Source organism: Dermacentor albipictus, chromosome 10 (genome assembly GCF_038994185.2).
Source record: "Dermacentor albipictus isolate Rhodes 1998 colony chromosome 10, USDA_Dalb.pri_finalv2, whole genome shotgun sequence".
Lineage (NCBI taxonomy): Eukaryota > Metazoa > Arthropoda > Arachnida > Ixodida > Ixodidae > Dermacentor > Dermacentor albipictus.
In genome coordinates this window covers 9,752,643-9,775,776 of record NC_091830.1, presented here as the reverse complement: position 1 = coordinate 9,775,776, position 23,134 = coordinate 9,752,643, and the positions used below count along the sequence as shown (strand labels likewise).

Genomic DNA, 23,134 nt, shown 5'->3' with positions numbered 1-23,134 from the left:
ACAATACTAATGGAATTGATAAAAAGCCCATCTAAATTCCACATCATTCTCCCAAGAGCAGTTGTAAGGCTTCTAGAATTATGTGACTCCAATGGGAAGTGTCAGTAGGGCAATGGAAAGAAGCGAAGGCCAAAGCCTTAATACACTTCAAAAATCAATGGCAATGTAATCTTGGACCACGTAGAGAAAGCCCAATCTAAGGTGACATAGAGAGAGTAGCTTCCACACAAAATTTTGTGCTTGAAACACAAGTGAAAGCATCATTAATAGCTACAAAAAATATATTATTTCAATAACAGCACAAACAAGAAAAAAGTGCCATTATCACTTGCTGGAAAATTCGCATAACCCAGAATGCTGAGATCCTGAGAACCAGTGTGACTCTTTGGCATGACTTCCAAGATTGGGCAGCACTTGCAGCATACTGAAAATCTGAGTCTGGGATTTGTCTCGCATCTCTGTTTACGACAAGGCACACATGTTGCCTGCTTAGATGCTATTCAAAGGCTCCTAACGAAAAGAATTGGACAATTGCCAACCCTACAGCTCTGCCAAGGTTGCTTCAACAGCATGTACAGAGCTCAGTGATTCAAACATGGCACTCTGATCGCATGGCAGCCGGTGCTTGTTGCATTATTGGCGAGCGCTGGGGCACCAAATGCAGTTGCCATGCCTCACAGGTACACTCTTGCCCTCACTGCTTGAGCTCGGTTCCTCCAGTGCACACTGGTGGCACAAGTGCGAGCAGTCATGTGCTACGAGTATCGCATTTGAATTGCTGAGCACTGTACACATATAATGAATTTAGCCAAAGTGAAATTTCATTAGTTTGCCTCCAAGAAACCTCTATGAAACCGCGTTTCAGCTCAAGTGATCTTGACCTGTGAGGGGTGTCCTCCACAGGGTCTTAGCAGCAGCGACCCTCCCTGCTCCTCATCGAGCGTGACGCAGAGACCTCCGTGGGCAATGAGACGCGAAGCGAGGCTCCAGTGCTGGTTGCCACCTGCGCCGTGACACGCAAACAGGCCCACAGGCGAGCCCTCGCTTCCTCCAAGGGTGTCCAGGCACAGCGAACCCTGCCGCAGGGAAGCCAGTCGCTCTCCTCCAGCCGCTGGCACCCTGCAATTGATTCAACTTCTATTTCGCTGACAAATAATATTGATCAATTTGTGGGGTCTAACGTGCCAAAGCAACACTGTGGCTGCGAGAAATGCTGTAGTCAAGGACACCAGATTAATTTTGACCACCTGGCATTCTTTAACGTGCGCCTAAAGCTAAGTGCACGAGCATTTTTGTATTTCACCCCCACTGAAATGCGACCACTGCGGCCACCAATGAAACAGGCGACCTTGTGCTTGGCACCATAGCTGGCACCCTGCAGTCAATTATGCCAGAACTGTTCTTGAAAGGGGTGTATTGATTTGTTGAAGGCATTTGAAATCTCAAATCAAGACAGGGCCTATGAAAACTGCCATAGTCGAGGGCTCGGTGAGATTTCACTGATATATTGACTGATTGATCACATTTGAAAAATTTAAAATACAAGATTTAATGTCTCAAAACTGTAAAGTGAGTTATGAGGGACACAGTAGTGATGCCACCAGATTGATTCCCACCACTAGGGTTTCTTAAGTGTGAACGTAAATCGAAGTAGATTATGGTTTTTACATCTTGTTTCTACTAAAATGTGAGTGCCTTGGCTAAGAATCAAATTTATAACACCTTGCTTAGCAGCGGAATGCTATATCCACTAAGCCACAATGCTGAGTGATTCCCAATGTAAAACAGACTAAAAGGGACAACATAGTAGCGGGCTTGATGGCATTTAACTTGTTGACTGGCTCATTTTTGGGACAAAGCGTCTCATAGCAACATCTGGGGGCTGCGAGAAACATTTTAATGGGGCTTCCAAAATCAAGAAGGGGGCCAACAAATGGAATAGCACACTGTGGTATAAAACTTAAATAAACAGGGATAAGGTGCACCAGAAAGGCTGGTCTACATTTTGATAGATGACAGATGATGACAAATGACAGATGACAGATGGGCCTATCTTTGTCAAAGATAGGCCCACCTTTGATTATCAAAACATAGGCCAGCCTTTCTGAGGCACTTTATCCCTGTTTGTTTAATTTTTATATTGTAGTGGGGCTTGTACTGGAAACATTACACTAGCTAATTTTGGCCATCTGGGGTTCTCTAAAAGACCCTAGAAGCATTTTTATGAATAATCATTTCATGGCCTCACAATCAAAGTACGTCGTTCCACAAATCTCGTGCCACAAAAATTTTTAAAATCCTTCAGGTATAAGTGGAGTTGTTGTACTGATACTCGGCTTTCTCTCTCATTTCGACTCCGCTAGCACACTGGAGCCAAGGGAGCAAAGGCCCGCACAAAAGTTGACTGTCTTGGGGGAAAAGGACTCATTGTGGCGGTTGCGGTAGACTACGCTATGCAGCACGCTGCTGCCACTTTGGAGGCCACATGCATCAGACGCAGCTGCACGCAATTGTCTTGTGTAGACCGACAGGGCAAAGATCAAATACTTTTTCTGTTGTTTTGAGATTGCACACATAAATATCTTTATTTATATAACTGAAAATTAGTAATTGTGTATTGCTCTCACAATCGTGGAATCAGCCAATAGCATTGTTGGTAGGTCCAGCTGCTTGGGATGCCTTGCATTGCGACATTGCGGAAGTGAGAGCAAGGAATTTTTCACTATTTGTGAGACGAAATTTTAAATTGTCAGCTGCACACAGTGCAGCAATATTTCGCTCACATCTTCACAGCAGCCTCTACAACAGATCGGCAACATTTTCTTATTATGTTCGAAAATTGTTTCAGGGCCCCTTTAATGTGCTCCCGAAGCTTGCTACACAAGCTTTTCCTTTTAAAATTCTGCCCCAATTGATGGAATTCCCTGGCCATTTGATACCAGGTGTAAAGCGACGCTGGACAGACAATTCTACCAGGAATGAAGACATATACCAAGTGTTGCTGTTGAAATACGGGAAGTTTGAAACGGAGATAAAACTGGTAAGTAATGCCTGCGAACATATTAAATTAGCTTTATGCAAAATGGTAGCTCCATATAAAATTTGAGTAGAAATCAGCCAACGATTTAGTGGAAACAGTCATTTACATGTGGCACTCCTATTTATGCAACCCAGCAGAACAATTCTTATCTGCTTTTTATATGTTGTATGCCTTTTGCACTGCTTTTGGTGCAGTATTCAACCTTAGCTTCTGATAAATGTATGTACTACCGTAGACTTCTGTTAATTCGACTCCGGTTACTTCTATTTTTCTATTAATTCGATCCTCACTGAAGGTTCCGGCTGGCACTCATGTATTTCTATGGGCTCAAACTTCTGTTATTTTGATTGTAAAATTGGCCTTCCCCAGATAACTTGAACTTGACCAGTCAGCATGCACATTCCCAACCCCTAGAGTGACCCTGATAGTGACCTCCTTAATGGCAGCGTCTGTCTTGGTGGAGCTTAAGGAACAGTGAATGCAGTGAACACACGTCATCTCTCGTTGAAAATGCCCATTTTTGTCCTACCCCACAAAGAACTGTAACTCACAATGTCCGGTTATGGTATTTATCTGAATATAACGCGCACCATGTTTTCGTTTGAAAGAAAACTGGGTTGAAAGTTGCCTGCGCAGTGCAATCGGACACGAAAGCAAAACCACCTTTGCAACAATCATATGCTGTACTGCATAACACAAATGTATAGCGGCAGGGCTGACTTAAAAAAAAAACTGTGGCAAGGAATTGGCTTTAGCAAACTGGCCGTCATTGTGCGACAATTGCTTTTTCTAAAAAAAATAGGGTGTGCATTATATTTCTACTTTATTTAAAACCTTTAATGTCACTCCAACGTTAGTTTTCTTTTTGGGCATAAATTGAGCATAGAAGCATCTGGCATTGAAGGGAAAGCCACATTTAACATCAGAATACAATTAATACCCATTGCAAATATACACTTGAAATGGCAGTATATAGTATCCGCCAGTTACTAAATACTGGCAAATGAATTGGCAGTGTGTTTTGGCATATTTTCTGCATCTTATTTAATTCAACCCATTAGATAATTCAATCATTTTTGTCGGTGCCATTGGGGTCAAATTAATGGAAGTCAACTGTATTAAGAATAATAGCGCCTCAATGACTCGTAACAGCAATAGAGCATATGTTGCCATATGAGTCGGGCATGTGGCTGCGGTTTTACCATGTGTAATAGCATGTAAGATCAACCATATTCAGTGTTATCACATCATTCATAAATGTACAGTATACTATGTGCCAATAATAACTGAAAAGTCCACAGGTAACAAATCTTGGATTGCGTGTCAAACACTACAGCAATAACACAAACTTAAAACGCTGAAAAAGAAAAAAAAGCTTCAGTGCATCATTCGAGGAACACTTACAGCAACTTATGGTGTTTTATTGCTTGTTGAATAATTTAGTGTTATTTAGGATTTTCTTTCTACCTTTATGCTTCTAAACCAATCATGTTACTCATTGCTCATTACGTAGCTTTCTTTCGTGTGTTCCGTATTTTGTTCCTTTATTCATTGAAACAGTTTGTTAGTTTCCACCCCTGCTATGATGTCTCTGGGATCGCAGTATTCGTATATAATAATAATAATAATTTTAAAGAATCAATGTGCCATGCAGTGCTGGTGAAGTTAACAAAAATGAGACATCAGCACAGGTCCCCGGTGTTACGGTAAACATGCCATGCACTCAGAGTGACGACAATAGTGCTATGTGATAAAGGTTGAAAGTATCATGCACTCACAGCGAGACTGAAAATTTGATGATGCGATTAAGGTGCCATGCCATGCACACCAAGTGAGATTGGTAACATGCGACATTAGCAGTGTCTGAAGGGTTATTGTGTTCAAGACACCATGCTACCAGTAGTGAAATTCAGGCTCTAAAAGGCAGGAGAACATGCTGACAGGCTGATTTATTCCAATATGTGACTTGACGTTCCGGTGCCATGCAGGATTGTCATCGCCTTCTGCGCCGAAAGGGTGATACTTGCTTCAGTTCGGGGAACACATTGTCTAAGTACCACTGGAATGACTGGCAGCCCAGACGCTTGCGTAGCTTCAACCGCTCTTCAATGCTGTTGACAAGAAGAGAAGAAAGAGTGTCGACAGTGAGACAACCGAAACACAAACTAATGGAAGTTACCTCTCTGTCCTAATGGCCCCGTATTTCACAGGTTTCACTGTTTCACAAAGTTTACGCATAGGTTCAGCACCAATGAGCACTGAGAACAGAATTTGCAAACGGAGGTCCCAGAGCACTGGGTCGTGAGGAATACAAACCCTTGCGAAAAGCTTTTTCAGCAGAAGCACTATGCAATAGGCATAGACAAGAAAAAAACAAAACAAAACAAGTGAGGTTAAGTACTAAGCACTAGTGCCAAGAGGAAAGTAGAAATATCACATGGCGCTGTACACAACTATGGAGTGCTACAAATGAGGAGGTAGAAAAAGCACAATTTGAGCTTAAAATTAGAATTCTTTCTCAATATGCCTATGCTTGGTTTTTAATGACATATCTATAATATCATCTATAATGACACATAATAATGACATTCCTGTACGGGTCGTTTCTCCAGTGCAGGAATGGATAGAAGTGGGGGAATGAAAAATGGCTGACTTATGTGCTACAATTGCTCATGTGTTTGCTTGCACGATAATTACAGCACTATGTCCCTTATTTGCATGCTATCAAAATACCACACTTGACAGTGTGGAAACGCTGCAGAGATATCAAGGTTTAAATAATGTGTAAAGCATAATGGCACAGAACTGGATGATCAACTATGTAACACAGTGGGCAAGCTTGCATGATGACAATGTGAAGCCTGCACTTCAAATTACTTCCCTTGGTGTTTGAACCACTGCTCCACTCCTTAATGCACTGAACTATGTTTCTGTGCAAAAACTGAAAACAGTACAATTGCACACATTTCTTATACATTGCATCGTGCACTCTGTTCACAGAAATTGCCCAATTTTAGACAATTAGCTTTTGCACTTTTTAATGATACAGCATGATACTGTGATAGACTCATGCAACATGGAAATGCCCCTAATGCAGAGAAATACATACCTTCCCATAGGAACATTGCGAGCAACAGGCACCATGGCATAGTAGTACTTTTTGAAGTCATCCATCCAGACTTCGGCAGCACGACGAGTATTTCTTCACATAGAAAGAAACACAAATGCACTCATTAACTGCAACTATGCGACTACGCCAAGGCCAAAATAGAAAACAGAGTTCTCATGAAACTACATATGGTTCAGAAAAACATTCAGACGGCTTCGAATTAATAGATGGATGTCATCTGCATGCCACATGTTGCAGTGTGTTGCTCGTAACTATTGCTCTATTGATAACTTCATTCGTTTCTAAATACTACATGAAATGCAGCCTGGCAGCACCAAGAGGAGAGTGTTGGGGTAGCAAATGGCAGACACACAGTAGAAAGACTGGCTCACAAAGCATAAATGTCATTGTGCTAACCTCATGCCACCATGGATTATGAATCGCATAGCAACAAAATGCAAGCCATACACTCTTACGTAGCCTGTGTTATCTCTTTCAGTGTGCACAACACGATCAACTATTATATTAACACATTAGCATAGTCACTAGTGCGTCAGGGCAGTTATTCCCGCTTTACGGCTGTAAAAAATGCAGGAATTTCCCGTGGTGGAAGTGATAACCTTGCAAAAAAATCTGCCCAAGCAAGAAAACTTTTGTTGCTTCCTGTCTAAAATGCAGTGGCATCAATTCTCTGGATCTCGGGAATGATGCAAGGCTGCATGACTTGCTAGAGGGTCATGAAGCACTTGAGGGATATTACTGCCAGTGTGTGATGGCACACAAGAATCTGAACCCACAAAAGCGCTGCCACAGTGAGTGTGTAAACAGAACTCCAAAAGATTGCAGGCTGATGCTGAAAACTGGCACATCTCATAACCATTTCTTCGGAGAGTACAAGGCTTTGCACCTGCCTCACCAGTGGATGACATTTGCTGTGCAATATGTTTTTTATGTTATATTCAATTGTAATCTTTTTCAGCTGCTAAGTCATTGCCTGTGGCCAAACAAACACTGAGAGATATTGAAGTCCACAAGGTTTAACTGCGATGAAATTTTTGATCATGTAAAAAGTCTAGTTTCAGATACCGCAGATATAGCGCAGCCTCTTGTGCAAAGATTTACACTTGAAATACATATGCATGCATAATGAAAAGCTTGCAAAAATAGACGTTTTTGATACCAAAGCTGGAAAAAATACGCTGCCATTATCGCTCGCCGATAATGGCGCACAAGTGAGAGCATTAGGGCACTTGCATGGCTTCTCTGCATGACCTCCGAGATTGGGCTGCATTCCTGGTGCACCGAAAATCTCAGAGGCCATGTTCTGAAATCTGCATCATATCCGCTAATTACTAGGTGCCTACATAATCTTCTGAGGTGCTATTTAGGGGCTACTAATGATAAAATTAAGCTATTACCAGCCCTACAGCTTTTTCAAGATTGCTTCAATAGTATGTACTTCACATTTACAACCAATTTAGCCAAACTGAAATTTCATTGCAATTTGCCAGTAAAATTTTCCGTTGGAATCCCTCTGCGAAAAATAAATGTATTGCAATGCGCATCCCAATTTTCATACTTAAATAAATGAAAAGAACAATTAAATATATACCCTTGACTGTCCCCTCACCAGGTTTTCACGAAAGAGAAATAGCGATTTGTTCTCATTTGGAAAATTATGGAAAATTTATTGCGTACGAGGCACAGTGAAGCTCGCAGGTGCTTCCGGCACCCTCAGTGTGGCAAAGCATGACCTTTGAGATTGGAGGCATGAGATTTGGACACCACCCTCTGCAGCTTTGAAAAAAATCAAGTAATCAAGTACGAAAAGTACTTTATTTTAACAAGGACATAATATCAGCACATATTTACAATAAAAAGAATGAGTCAGAATCTAGTAAATATAGTGACTTGATCAAATGTTACAGCACGCAAATGTCCAGGTAACATGAGAAAGACTGCTCACCGAGCAAAGACGTTGCCACTGCCCCCAGGAAAAGAATACGGGTGCTGCTTGCGGAAGACATGGCCCACGCGGCTGCAAGGCAGAATTTCCAGGCTTCCTCCGCATTGCCAGACACGAAAGGAGAATTCTGCGTGAAGAAACAGTCGGGCATTACGCATCAAGGGCACTCCACATCTAGCCGGCGTACATTGTGCACAGCTAAGCTTCTAAATCGCGGATGCAAAGCAAGAGATACAATTATAGAGCCAAACCTTGATATAAACAGTTATCTGCGATAACTAATTAACGAATACAAATTACTAAAGTACTAAAGCGCCAAACAGACGACACAAGAAGAGACACGGACGAGCGCTTTTTGGCGCTTTAGTACTTCAGTAACATGCACCAGCTGCCCCAACAAGAAGTTCTGACCGAATAGAAAAAAATAACCTCGATATAACAAATCATTGAATATAATCAAGAACCTCAATATAACAAATTACCGGACATAACAAAATATATGTTTAATGCTTTATGTCAATAGCAGCATGTAACAAATGTATACTTACGACAAAGATCATACATAAGAAAGGTATTTTTGTGTTAGACGTGATTTCATTATAACGATGTTTGACTGTACTAGTCAATATGAAGCGCCGTTACAATGCTCAACACAAAAGAACACATTTTCATTTTGTGACCTTGACGTGTGATTTTAGGTTTTGCTGATTGGCTCAGGGAAATTTGTTTCAAGTCTTAGGCCCTAAACGTACCACCTTGCACTGAACCAGCATCACATTAAAAAAGAAAAAAGAAAACCTAACTTAGTAAAAGGAGAAGGTACAGAGCCTTTCCTCTCCATCCTTTCATGCAATGCAGAAGTACAGGATGTAAGCTTCTACTGCTGTGCCTGGTTTTCATGGTTACTGTTGCACCATTCTTCATGTTTCTATCTGCCTGGAGCATGATACAGTTTTAGCATTGCCACAACATACCAGCGTGGAAAAGTGTGCAATCATTACATTCTACCAGTGATAACATACAGGGAAGAAACTTGGACGCTTACGAAGAAGCTTGAGAACAAGCTAAGAACCACACAAAGAGCGATGTGGATCAGAAAGGCAAACGGGAATAGCCAATATTCTAGTTGGCATTAAAAGAAAAAAAGATGGAGCTGGGCAGGCCATGTAATGCGTAAGGTAGATAACCGGTGGACCATTAGTGTTACAGAATGGGTGCCAAGGGAAGGGAAGTGCAGTCGAAGATGGCAGAAAACTAGGTGGGGTGATGAAATTAGAAATTTTGCAGGTGCAAGTTAGAATCAGCTAGCACAAGATGGGTAATTGGAGATTGCAGGGAGAGGCCTTCGTTTTGGGCAGTGGACATAAAAATAGGCTGATGATGACGATGACCAGCATGGGTGTATGCCAGAATAATGAAAATGTATCCATTGACAGCAGTGCTACCTCTGGAAATATTCTGGTGTTCTGGTCACGTACATCTTGTGCGACTCCAATCAACCATAACATGCTAAAAATGTTTTGAGTGCTAATCAGCTTTTCTCTTTAAAAAATAATGGCTGCAAAACTACCTTCACAACTGTTATTTAAATGGTTTCTCTAAATATTTCTGGCACATTCTTGAATAGATTTTAACTTAATTATTATTACAATGCCCTTAAAAATTAACTTCTGGAGTGTTATGTTGAATTCTGGAGTGTTATGCCAAAACCAGCTCTGATTAAGAGACACGCTGTAGTGGGGGCACCGGATTAATTTTGACCACGTGGTGTTCTTTAATGTGCCGCCAATGCATGGCACATGGGTGTTTTTGCATTCTGTGGCCGGAATTTGATCCCGCAACCTCATGCTTAGCAGTGCAATACCAAGGCAATCGGGCAACCATGACGGCTATCACAACGTATTTGTGTAACTTTTTTAAATAATGCTTGGACACACTGTGAAAGAACTCGCATAAGCTACAGCTGTAATAACTGTGTTATCTAATTGACACTGGCTATGATTTTATGACCGATTCTAAGAGATGTAGAAAATGCGTATGGCTCACCGAGATTCTCACCACCCCAGATGTCCATGGCTGTGTCGTATGTGCCCAGATGGTCGAAGTTGGCCTTGTCCACAACGAACAGGCCTCCTGCTATCATGGGTGTCCTGGGAAGGATTATACATGTTTCACTGCGGGTTACTCAGCCCTCAAGTTGTACTCATTGCTACAGCCACTAAGATTTTCTATACATATGTCCTCTGTGCAACAACATGTTATGCAGATCACACAAGCCATAGGAATCAATGTGCTAAGAAGCATTTCACCAGGCAACTGGCTATCCAGCATTCCTCAAGGATCTTCAAAGCATTGCCAGATAGACCAACATGTTTGTGTAAGGCAGCATTTTGCAGTGTCATATTATACTCTACTTAATCACAAATTATGATGGGCCGTGGATAAATGTGTCCAACTTACATAACTTTGATTCAAAAGTGCTATAGAGTCTATCGAAAAAATTATCAAGGTGGTCGGATGGTGCATTGCACATTTTTTAGTGAATACTCATAATTAAATAGCTATTAAATATTGGTTTCATGCACAGCAAGCTTTTCATAAAAGGCACTGAATGATGGGCTCAAGGTACATAATCAAGTTAGGTAGTGAATAGAAGCATAACAAGAAAGGAAAAATGATTATTTTGCCATTATTGACAGAACAGATCCTATATTGACAGAACAGAACAATCAAACGTAGCATTGCATTCACCAAAGTGGTTGTCTGTAGCAACGCTCAGCACACTGAAGTGAAATGGAAACGTAGCATATATGCCCAACATTCAAGGTTATTTTTTCCCTTGCCACCATCGAAGAAAACTGGCAAAAACAAGTTGTGCATGCAAATGTGTTGCACCCTTTGGTGCTTATCTTGTCACCAAACAATAATTGTCATCTATCATGAGTGCCTTTCCTTTCTTCGATGCTGCATGCTCAACATTTCCATGTCACGAACGGCATGCATGTTATCAGTGTGATAGCATTCTTGACAGGAACGTATTAAGCGCAGAGTTTTAAAGAAAGGAAACTCAAGCAAGACAGACGGCAATTATTTCTGGAGGACAAGATACACCCCAAAGAGGGTGAACTTTTTTTAGAGTGTATGGCCAGCTACATGGACCATGGTGTAGAACACACCATTTGCTGCTCTTAAATGGCAGCGATGACGTACCTGATGGGTAGTGTTGGATGATCGGCCCTCTCTTCACGCTCTTTACTTGAAAGGAACTCCCACTTGAATACAAGGTTCCAGTCAAAGCCTGTGCAGTAATAACAAAGGGGAAACATGAAACAAGCCTTAATGCGAGTACAATAAACTAAACTGACATTGGGTGGGTACCAACAGTGGCTGTTTCATTCAGTTTGTTGGTGTTCCACTAACTTCTTTGAGTGGAGTAACCATAAATGAACAAACCGCACAGGTCTGTGCTCATTTTTAGCCTTGCTTTAGCAGAGCATTTGAGATACCTTGCCACTGGAATTAATGTGTACTTGTGTGGAGAATGAAAAATGAAAAATTTCGAGGACACCTAAGCACTACTTAAGAGTTGTGAATGCGAAAGGATTAATGTCCGATGAAATGGTGCTAAGCAGTCTTTTGATTTATGAACTCCTCGTGGGCAAGTGAGCGCATTAAGACACTTGGCATATTTTGATTTGGCCTTACCGAAATACAGTAAGAATGCAGGCAAAAGCTTGCGTGGATAAGAAATGTGCGTATAACACAGGCTTCCGAGAGCGAGAGCAAGGGTGGCATGGCATCGCAGTGATGCCCTTTCCCCTCGCGCAACACCTGGTGCACTGTCGCAGCAGCAGGTGTCCCCTTTTGCCCGCTCTGCTCCGATGAGGCGCGCTCGTGACGTGGTGTCACAGCCAATGGAAATTTACCTGCCATTTCGCTGCTACAGAAAACAGACATCGGCTTTTTTGCTCAACGGGCCATTGCCGTTTTTGCATTAAAAGAAAAAGCTATATAATACGGCCCCAGTACACAACTACAGCATTATAAAGTTTCCGTGCAATTGGATTAATCTGTGTGGTAATGCGTTAATAGCATTAGGCTTCAGGCTTAATTACAGAGTTAAGACATTACATTTAGCAGTACAGCCACCATTAGGCTTAGCACCATAGAGCCACCATTAGGCTTGACCACTATTAGGATCAATGCCACCGCTTTGGCTTAGTGGCACAAGGTTTGACCCTATAAATGAATCTACTGTTGAATTCCAACGGCAGATCGTGAGCACTCGGCTGACCACGAAGCAGCGCGTCATTCCGACTAAGATTGCTCTCATCAAATTTGCTAATGGAATGCATGCACTCCTGCGGGGGGCACTTAGTACAGGGAAATCAAGTGAGAGGGCACTAGACTAGAGGTGGATCGGGTAGGACTCATCGCCATCACCAGTCATCTGGATCATCCCAGCATTCTGTGCGTTTGTTTTTCTTCCATGTCAGAAGAATCCTCACTGGACTTGGGAACCTGAGTCGGAGCTGTCACTATCCAGAAGCAGGAACAAAAACGGGTGGCGTAACGTAGCGTCTATGTTTTCCATGCCGTCCATAGCTGTCCACGACCGGAAATAGGCGACCGTGACAGGAAGCAGAGGCGGGTGAAGGAAATACGTCACACGGACTTCCATTCAAATCTGCCGATTTCGGCAGAGCAAATATTTTTGCTCCGCAGAGCGATATGGAATCGGTGGCTGGTCCGAATCTGCCCTTGGAAGACACAACTCAAGCTCTCATTCTGCCATTGGAATAGGATTGCTCCATACAGAGCAGAAAAGCTTAATCTGGATCTACCATTGGAATTCAACATATGTTGGGGACGCAAGTTAATCAAGGTACAGTGTGCTACATACCACCGCGAAGGTCAGCTGAGGCGCCGAAGTATTTGAAGGAGTTGAGATTGATGACGTCAATGACAGGACAGACGATGCGGTGGGGGTCCTCCTTGACACGTCTAAGCAGTGGTGGCAACCAGCCCTGGTTGCACTCACAGTGGCTGTCCAGGAACGTGAGTATTGGTGCCCGTGCCTCATGGGCCCCACGCACTCGACTGCGCACTAGGCCTGCACATTTTATCGTTGCTCATTTCGTGGAACATTTCCCGTGATTCTCATCATCCTAAATGCGACACTAGAGTAAAACACAGAATCAATCTACGCTGTTACGATACCCTTTTAGAAACCCATAAATAGCAGCAGAGACACTCCATTCCACAGTGCTGACAAGTGCTACATCAATGCATTTCACCACAGATATTGAGAACGCATTTCTTGAAACTGGTGCGAAGTGCTGTATTTCTGTTGAATGAATATTATATCATTACCGTTCTGCTTTAATGTTGCAATTGAGGCATGTGCCCTAATGAAATTAATTAAACAGTTAATTAGTGAGAAGCTGATATCACTCTGCAATCTGTCTTGCAAGTAATATCTGCCTCTTCAAAAGATCCACTGATGTGAAAGAGTTGAGATATATGAAAAATTATATTCTTAATGTCCGTTTCCATTAAAATGGATAAGCCGGTATAACTTATGCATTCACTTGTGTTCATAATGCAAATGCACACACAATCATCATGCCAGTTCCATTTAATAAAACTAGCATGTAAAATGAAAATTTAAGCTGGAATGCTCACATTGAACACATCACCACAAAAGCATGCAAAAAACTTGGTTACCTGAAACGGCACCTACACCCTGCGAACACAGATACCAGACTTCGCGCATACGGTTCTCTTATCAGGCCCTCTTTAGAATACGCGTCCATAATTTAGCACCCCCATCACTCTAATCTCACGAATCTACTCGAATCAGTTCAAGATAAAGCTGCGCGGTTCATCCTAACTTCATACTCTTGTTATCAAAGTGTGTCTGCCTTAAAGAAATTACTTAATCTCCCTTCACTTGACATGCCCAGGAAGTTATCACGGTTGTCTTTCTTCCATAGCTTTTACCACAGCAACATTGCATTTGCTTGAGCCCATATTCTTCCCGCTCCCCACATCTCGACCCGCACAGACCATGTTCATAAAGTAAAACCTATATTCGCCACGACTAATGCTTATCAAAATTCGCCTCTAGTTTTATCTATTGCCGAATGGATCTCGCTTCCTTCAAACATTGCCTCGCTTACGGAATCATTTCATGCAGCACTGCTAACCTTTTTAGAGTGTATCAACCTGTCCGAACCCACATTTGCTTGAATATTTACTTAAACAGTGTTTTCATGTGCTTGGCTTTGTATAACGTTCATTCCATTTCATCTGATATGTATCTGTGTAGGTTGTTTACCTAAATGATCATTTGATTGTATCCTTAAGCTCGTGTTCTGATGGGTACTGTTTCTACATCGCATTTTAGGTTCTTATGCGTTTCTCACGCTACCAAATATTGTACAAAATCCATTTCTCTTTGCTTTATTTTTTTATTTTGTTTGTTTCTGCTAGATGTATAGATCATTTTTTTAATTCCTAATGCCTTCATATATTTGCATAGTATACTTGCTTGAACTTTTTCATCCCCCCCTATCTAATGCTCTATTGGGCACTTAGGGTACTCAAATAAATAAATAAATAAATAAATAAATAAATAAATAAATAAATAAATAAATAAATAAATAAAATGAAGATGCAGAATTCCCTACCTTCTCTTCTGTTGTTTCGCACCAATCGTACTTTCTGTATAGCTGCCAATTCCTTGCCATCCGATGCTGCACGAGTACAAAAAGAACAAACTGTTCACTACTCCTGTTGAAACTGACAGAGAATTAGAACATTTTAAATGCAGAACTACTTACGGTCATCGCTGAAATCATCTACAAGAATGATCTCTTCAATCAGCTCGGGAGGGCTTCGATTGAGGACACTAGAAACGATACAAATGGTAGCCCAAGTTATTTAAATGTCTCAAGGTGAGCTCGTTAGTACAGCTTCATGGCAGAAGAACAGCACCAGAAAAAAGGGACAAGAAACACCAGACAGGGCGAGCATTGACTATCAACAGGTTAATTTATTTTGTGCACACAAATATATGTGGCCTAGGAGAAAGAGGGTGCTCAAGAACACACAAACTATGCGAGCACCTTATTATTAAAATAGAACCAGAGCATTGCACCTGTTGGTAGTTAGCTTTCTTGGTAGTCCTTCTTGTCCTGTTTTTCTTTTGCTGTTTCTTTTCGCCATAACCCACGTCATGATTTCTCGCCATTCTGTGTTGATCACTGTTGAACTAACATTCAGTGCATGCCACATTAGACAGAATGTTTAATAAGCGCCTCAACTTTGATGATGGTTGGCTACAAAGTCCTGGGCTGGTATAACATAAGGATTTCTTCAGCCTGATTTTATTTCTTTGTTATCATCCACCGTTCATGACCAGTCAATCCTGGATAATAATGTATAAGCAGACCATCGCTTGAACTATTGATAAAGCGTGACACAAAAAAAAATTAAGATGCAGTAGGATCGTCACATTATTGTAGCCCTGCATAACAATTTAATAACCTAATGCAGTGCTAGGACACAGCCACCGAGACACACACCATCACAGGTGCTGCATATTTTCTGTGTGTCTGTGCCCATGCACTACATTAGCTTATTAAAGGCCAACTGCAACAAACTTTCACTCTGGCTAAATTTGTTATAGATGAGTAGTATATACCACTGAACCAATCTTGGCAAAGCTGCATAACTGGAAACTGTATATTTATCTTGTTAGAAGCCTTTAAATAGCACCTATGCAAACATGTGCACTTCGTGGTGTTGCTGTGACGCAAGTCCCCTTTCAGGACACTGCAGAGGCAGCCACAGGAGCTCGGTGCTCAGGCTGCCTCGTGTCACTGTGCCTGGAGAAACCACAGAGACCAATCAGAGCATGCGGTCCTCCGAGTGTCACAATAGTGAAAGGGCTTGTTGGGGCACCCCGTGGCAATTGCGGTATCTACGCTATGCAGCAGCATGGTCTAGGTTACACAGGTGTGCCTTTGCGATCTTTGAGGCCATGCGCAGCGATGCATAACTGTGCACAGCCAAAGTGGAGTACACACTCACATGCGTACTGGCTTTGTTCTGTACCAGTGTACCGTATGCACCATGTAATGGTGTATCAGTACCGGTATGTGGTGCATACCAGCTTTGTTTTGCACCAGCTTGACCAACAGATAGTAGCCAAATCCAGTTTGCACATTTCAAAGCGCTATTAATAACAAGCAAACCTGTGGTCTGTGCTTATCTATGAGGTCATGCCGAGGGGCTGCACATTATGCCATGCATCACCTCTGGCGAGCGGCAATGGCTGTTTTCTTCAGTTGCGGTATCAAAAATGGCTGCTTTTGCATGCTTTTTGAGACACTTTTGCTCATATTTCAAACGTCAAATTTTGCATGAAGGCTTCACTATATCTGCACTATCTTAAACTAATTTTACAGTGTCCAAAATGTCACTGCAGTTGGCCATTAAGTACACACCTTCTAGCCCAACATGTCCTGCTGCAGTATAATAATATATAATATATGTCTGCCTTAGCTTCGATATTGTCTACTTTGTCCAGAAAGAATGATTATTTTGCTACTTACCTAAAATGTGCTTATTAGTGTTTAACTGTTAACTTTAGAACAAATGTAACTGCAAAATTACACTTTCGAGTACCGCTTTCGAGATATTCACCCCCACTATCTGCTGTAAAATATATGAACAAACTGTTAGAGGCACACTTTTGGGAAATTGCTGACTGGAACACCTATGTATTTCGTAGCACATTTCAAGATTGCATACTTTGAACATGGTGCTTAGTAAACTTTCATTAATTCGACTCCGGTTAGTTCAATTTTTCAGTTAATTCGATCTCTATGGGCGCAAACTTCTGTGACTTCGATCCTAAAATTAGCCTTCACCGGATAATTTGAACTTGACCGATAAGTATGCACGCACCTGACCCCTATGGTGACACCAATAGCAACGCCGAGTTTAATGTGCGCATTTCTTTTTGAAAGAAAAATTGGTCCGAAGATTCCCTGCGCATTGCAGTTGGACACAAAACCAAACCACCTTCGCAACGTTTGTATGCTTTGCCGCATAACACATGTATACTGCGGCAAAACTGACTTTTAAAAACCGTGTGGCGACGCTGACTTCAGAAAACAGGCCACCACAGTGCAACAATTTTTCTTGCTAGAAAATCGGGTATGTGTCAGGTTTCTACTTTGCTTACGAGTAATTTCTAAGGTAATTTCTACGTTAGTTTACTACGTTGCACACATAGAAAGTGGGCGCGCGCTTGATTCGGGAACGTGTTACAGTCTGGCGAATACTGCCAAATGAATCAGCGGCGTGTTTTGGCATTTTTTTTCTGCATCTCATTTAATTTGACCCACCAACTAATTTGATTGATTTCGTTGGTCCCATCAGGTTCAAATTGCCACATAAGTCGACAGCATTTCTAGAATTTCTGTTAAGCAGACATAACTTGAATACTCCTTGACTTCAATATTGCAAGTGTAAAATGTACCCTAAAATTAGTAATTCAACATTAATTAGCATATTCTAGATAATTATAAGCATTAACATTGAAACTTTTCTGCGGCTAATGTCTGCCTAGCTACATAGCCCACAGGGGCCTCGATACAACAGGCTTGTTTTTTTAAGTGTGTATCCTGAACTATTCTTTGTCCAAGCACTGCCAGTATGCGTGCACTCATGGATCCAGAAGGCACACTTACAACTCCCAAATAGCATTTGTTGTTATTTTATATTTTGAACCTTATTTTATTATAAACTTTGTTTATAAAGCTTATTTTGCAACTAGAGTGCGGTCTACACAAAATGTTTCTTGCAAACATTCATAATTCGAAGCTTGAATATTGTCTAACTCTATTCAGTCCAATGGCCCAGAAATTCTGGGAAGGAGAGGAGGTCACCTGCACCTCCCCCCCCCCCGCCCTTGCGGATGCCCATGTCAGTACTGTCTGTACAGTTGAACCTTGTTATAATGAAATCGCATGTAACACAAAACTACCTTTATTATATCCAATATTCATTATAAGCGTATATTTGCTACACGATGGCATAAAGGAGAAACAGTTCAGATGTACTTAATTATATCCGATTACTTGTTATATCTGCATTCATTATATGGACTTTCAACTGTATCTTATGCCCCAGTCACACAGGGCCGTTTTGATTGCAACCAAACGAGTATACAAAATTTTCAAAAATTTGCTACTTAGCCATTTTTTGCACTTAATATTCTCATAAAAGAAAGCATTAATTTTTTTATTTACCCCTTGCATTTTATGAAAGCACTGAGTAAGTAAGGATCGAATTTCTCGATCATGATTGGATCCTTTATACAAGCTGCCAAGTGCAGCTTACAAACTGAATCCCAATTTCGCTCAATTGCGATTGAAAGTGCGCCATGTGATCGGGGCACTATTCATGTTTGTCACGAGTGGCGAATCACTAGGCTTGCCTGACGATGGTGCGGAGGAGTGCCGAGCGGGCTTCGTTGTGAAATGTGATGATGACGCTCGTTGGCGGCAGTTTCTCGCCTGGCTGCAAGCTGCCTTCTGGAATGCACTTAGGGTGGCGTGTGTCTGGGATGGCCCGGTTGCTGGGCAGAGCATCGCTCGCCTCTTGGTTGAACTTGTGCCGCTCGTACGGGTCTGCTCCCGGCTTGATCCGTGCCACAGCTACATAGCTCTTCTCGTCAAAGTAGCGCCACGACAGCTGTCTGCTAGAGTTTGGCAGCTGGGAAGAGGACTGTCGGAGGGCCGCTGACACAGACGGCTTCAGTCGTAGCGCCTCATTGCTGTCTTCAGACTGCATGTTGCAAATGAACACCAGCCACCATCAGGCATATGTGCATATGTTACATCTTTCCATTAGCGATAATAACATCAAAAAGAAAAAAGAAATGAGGGACATTTATTTTTACTTTTTAACACTTTAACTCCCAAGTTCTTAGAAAAGTATACCAAATTTCTGAAATTTTTCTGCTTTGCCATTATTTTTGCACTTAATGTTCTCATTAAAAAAACATTTATTGTACGATTTGTTCCATGAATTTAATGGAAACACTGAGTAAGTTATCAACAAAGAGTTTTTCTTAAGCAAAGAGCTTTTCTCTAAGCACACAGAAGTCAGAAAAAATATTCTCAACTTATGACAGGGAAGCAAAAGTAAACTACAAAATGATATGCACGAGTGGCCAAAGTTAACAGCTATCAGTGGAATGAGCCGTCAAGCATTTTTCGTTACCGTAGAGCAAACATAAATGCACGGTGACCAAGTAGGATTCGCCCTTGGCGATATCGATACAAGCTTGCAGGTTGACTACAGCTCAATCTTGGTGCTAAAGGGGTAATAACGCATGCACAGCGAGGGTCTCAACCCTGGCAGCTTTGATAGCTTGGGTATTATCTTTTCCACTCGATTACCACAAAGGAATCTGTTTTCTACATGCCTTCCTAGATATTGGGATTCTTGGGGTTATTTACTGATAAGAACAACTGACAATGAGCACTTCTCAGTTGCCAGACCTACTTGCAAAGTTTTCCATAAAGAAGTCTGTAAAACTTGTTCAAACAAAACATTCACTAAATGACTTTATCGCTTCTCTTTAAAAATGATTGCTCACATAATCTTAATTTCAATTCGCAGCATTTCCGTGACCAGCCTTTCCACATAAATACATATGAAGAATGTAACTTGAATGCAGGCATGGTTACATGGAATGCACAGAAGCAACACAGCTATATTTTATACTAGTGTCGAGTATAATCTAGGAAATAATTTTCAAGGACATCATGAAGCACATTAGAAAGCTGAGTTAACGAGGGGCTTAAAATTGTCCCGATGACTGACTGAGGATATCCTTTTGAAACAGGTGCGGGACCTTTGCCAATTATAATCCTAAATTGGTTTCACTCTTTTTATAGCATACATCCAGCCTGAGTGTTCAGGTACCACAAGCTCGGACACACCTACTTGACACCACCCTTGCAATGTTGTAACGTTGCACAGATGTTTCGAAGTAACGACAAAACAGCCACGGACTAACTGCTTTTCATTGGCCATATAGTCAAGAACTGGTAACCATTCCCTGCAGCTTACAGCCATCATGGCAATCATTATGTGACAGTATAATTACAGTATCCTAAAGCTTTTCTCATATTTCTTAGAGCGACTGAAGCCTGCCTACAAGATATCGACTTGTAGACTAGGGATGGTCAATCAATGTTTTATTTGATCAATGATTAATAATTGATCATTTTAGCCTTTAATTGATTAACTCCATTTAACACGGCAAGCTGGGCGAGTTGGTGATTGAACATGTTCCTATGGGTGGGCAGCGCAACCCGGACGAAGGACGAGACGTATTGTGTACTTCCTCTCGTCCTTCATGCGGGTTGCACTGCCCACCCATAGGAACACAATGATTAACTGCTTTTGGTGCAGGGTTTTTCATCAATTAATTGATTATTCAAAAGTTTTGCCTGCTGCTTTAAGAAGATTGAAACAAAGTAATCTAATTTTGTAGGACCCTATCCTTTAGCTTTGAGAGGTGGAAACAAGTTATAAATAAAAGTATAAAGTTTGACAAAGAATAATCTATAATTTGTTAAGGACTAAATAGAGTTGGCACTAGTGGCCTTTGAAAATATTAAACAACGTATGTTATAAAATGTCAGTTAGAGCAGACAAGATGCATGGCACTAGTGAATCCCTATACAGTACAGTTAAACAAGAAATATGAAAAATGGCAAAAGTTAAAGGTGAAGCCCAAATAAAATATGCAAGAAATTGCAATACGCACAGGGGAAACGAAAATTACTGGTTTAGGATTTTAAGCAACATGCTCTTTTCTACAGAGCGAAGGAATGACCAGTGGCTGGGATGTTTGGGGGAAACCGACACCTTTGAATGGTCACACAACCAGCATGCGAGAATATACGCTCGAGAACATGCTCCAAACCGGCGCAAATGCTGTGCCATGTCTTTAGGGAACTAGGAGTGACACAACAATCAACGACTGGGTTGCTATAGTACGCCCTGAATTGCGAGGGCATTCGACGTCTCCGGCTTCAGGCAGCGTGGTAATGTGTACGATGTCAGGGGAAGAGAGGGGAAGCGCTCGCCATGGCATCACTCGGGACTTGGAAAAACAGTTGACAGTCACTCTACCACAGCCGTACAGTTACTGCTCATGCATTGCCATTCTAGTACGATTTCAAAATTTCCACGCTACTCCTGTCAAACTCTCGAAAACGATTAACCGAACATGTCTAATCAATTAAGTCGATTAAATGAAAGATGCACCTTGATGAATATTAATCGTTTTGTGGGACACTTTTAATCGACTAATCATTCATCAATATTACCAACCCTATTGTAGACTGCTAGTATAGTTTCAGCATAACTCTGCCATTTGATGGTCACATATATTCAAAAGGTGGCTTTTCAGGAAGAAACAAAATCCAGCTAAAGAGCAAAAATGCAGTAAATTATGTACGTCTGAGCCAAAAATAAACTGTTTTTCTTTCGGTGCTTCGAACGTACGCTAAATATAAAGCTGCATACATATCTGATCTAGACTCTAAGAGTAAAAAGCAGGAGTCATTTTAACTTCCAACTTTCAGAAACCTTGAAATTGGTGGACTTCGTGGTCAGATTTTCAGGCGTGTGATTCACACAATGGCAGGAAGTGGGATTCCAAGTGGCTTCCCCAAAACTTCACACAATTGTGTTTTAACAGTTACTATTGATCGCTGTTTGCTTGGAATGCTTCTGCAACACAATAAGAGCACTCACTCGTATATGTCACAAGGTTCAGAAGTACGTATAGTACACGGCCTGCAATGTCACGTGATGAGTTTTTCTCTTCCCGATCACTTATTGATGACCGCAGCGACAGCTGTTCAACCGTTAGAATTACATAATACATAACAGCAGCCAATTGGGTACATGCCGCACACACACACTTCCATTTTAACCCGTTTCAATAGGCGATTATATAGCGACGATAGCCTTACCAGATGTTTAGCTCAGCGACAAAATTGACGTCATCGATCTTTTTGAAAGGTGTACGGGGTATAATGAGTCATTCAAAACCGAGTATATACGTAGTGTAACGTGCGCTGCCCTGCCGTCCGTTCTCCCGAATGTCTTGTTCAGTTTAGTCATTTGAGCTGTTGAGTGTTGATAACCACCTCGACAAGGGAAACACGCTGTCGTTACAATAAGCTGCTATGTACACAGTTAAATGCGTATGGGTATCATATAGTACACGCACACACACAATACAGCACGTACCCCGCTGCGACGGCCGCTCCAAAACAGGTAATAACCTACACCACCGACCCAAGTGACTGCAAGCAGTAAAATCCATTTCAGCTTCCGTTTTGGCATCGCGCACTTTCACAACTCGCACGCCGTCGACAAAGGACCATCAACAGTCATCGGCGTGGGGTCATGAGCTTTCTGCAACTACGGCACGATGTCAACATGAGACCTCCAACATCGTCAGTCAACTGTTGTTCCGTTGCATTTCACTCGGCCGAAGTCTCGGGAACATGATCGGCACTTGTTCAACGTACCTCTACGTGTCGGAACGGTAGTTTAGCTCTCAACTGCCGTCATGCGCGCTTTAGCGAGCATGTTACACTCCGACCAGCAGAGACGGCACCTTTCGGGCGACTGCACCTTCACAAGAGCTGTGAAGGTGCACATTATACGCCTACACGACTCAGCCGAGGTCGAAAACACACGAAGACGTTGCTGTCGGGCTGCTACTTCATGTTTTACAGTTGGTTCCCAGGCCTTTTGTTTGCACGTTCAACGGCGAGGCGAACTTCCAAGCTTCATCAGCACCAGTCACCGCATCGTTTTCTAGCAGACAGCTCTTCGTAACACTCCGCGTATTCGCCTCCCTCGACCTATGCCTGACCCGGATTAACGTGACGTATAATGCGCTTCC

General features: G+C 41.9%; 1 protein-coding gene across 1 annotated transcript in view; it reads right to left on the bottom strand.

Annotated features, from left to right (window-relative positions):
• LOC135917893 (polypeptide N-acetylgalactosaminyltransferase 2-like) overlaps nt 1–23,061 on the bottom strand; it is a 31,115-nt gene extending 8,054 nt beyond the window's left edge. The window contains exons 1-11 of the mRNA XM_065451511.2: nt 22,471–23,061; nt 18,629–18,978; nt 14,961–15,028; nt 14,808–14,873; nt 13,019–13,228; nt 11,326–11,413; nt 10,162–10,265; nt 8,116–8,242; nt 6,150–6,242; nt 5,068–5,151; nt 882–1,119 (exon numbers count right to left, since the gene is read on the bottom strand). Coding sequence (XP_065307583.2) covers nt 882–1,119; nt 5,068–5,151; nt 6,150–6,242; nt 8,116–8,242; nt 10,162–10,265; nt 11,326–11,413; nt 13,019–13,228; nt 14,808–14,873; nt 14,961–15,028; nt 18,629–18,978; nt 22,471–22,566 — 1,524 coding nt within the window. The 5' untranslated portion in view covers nt 22,567–23,061. The remainder of the gene's footprint in view (nt 1–881; nt 1,120–5,067; nt 5,152–6,149; nt 6,243–8,115; nt 8,243–10,161; nt 10,266–11,325; nt 11,414–13,018; nt 13,229–14,807; nt 14,874–14,960; nt 15,029–18,628; nt 18,979–22,470) is intronic.
• Nucleotides 23,062–23,134: the final 73 nt, after the last annotated feature.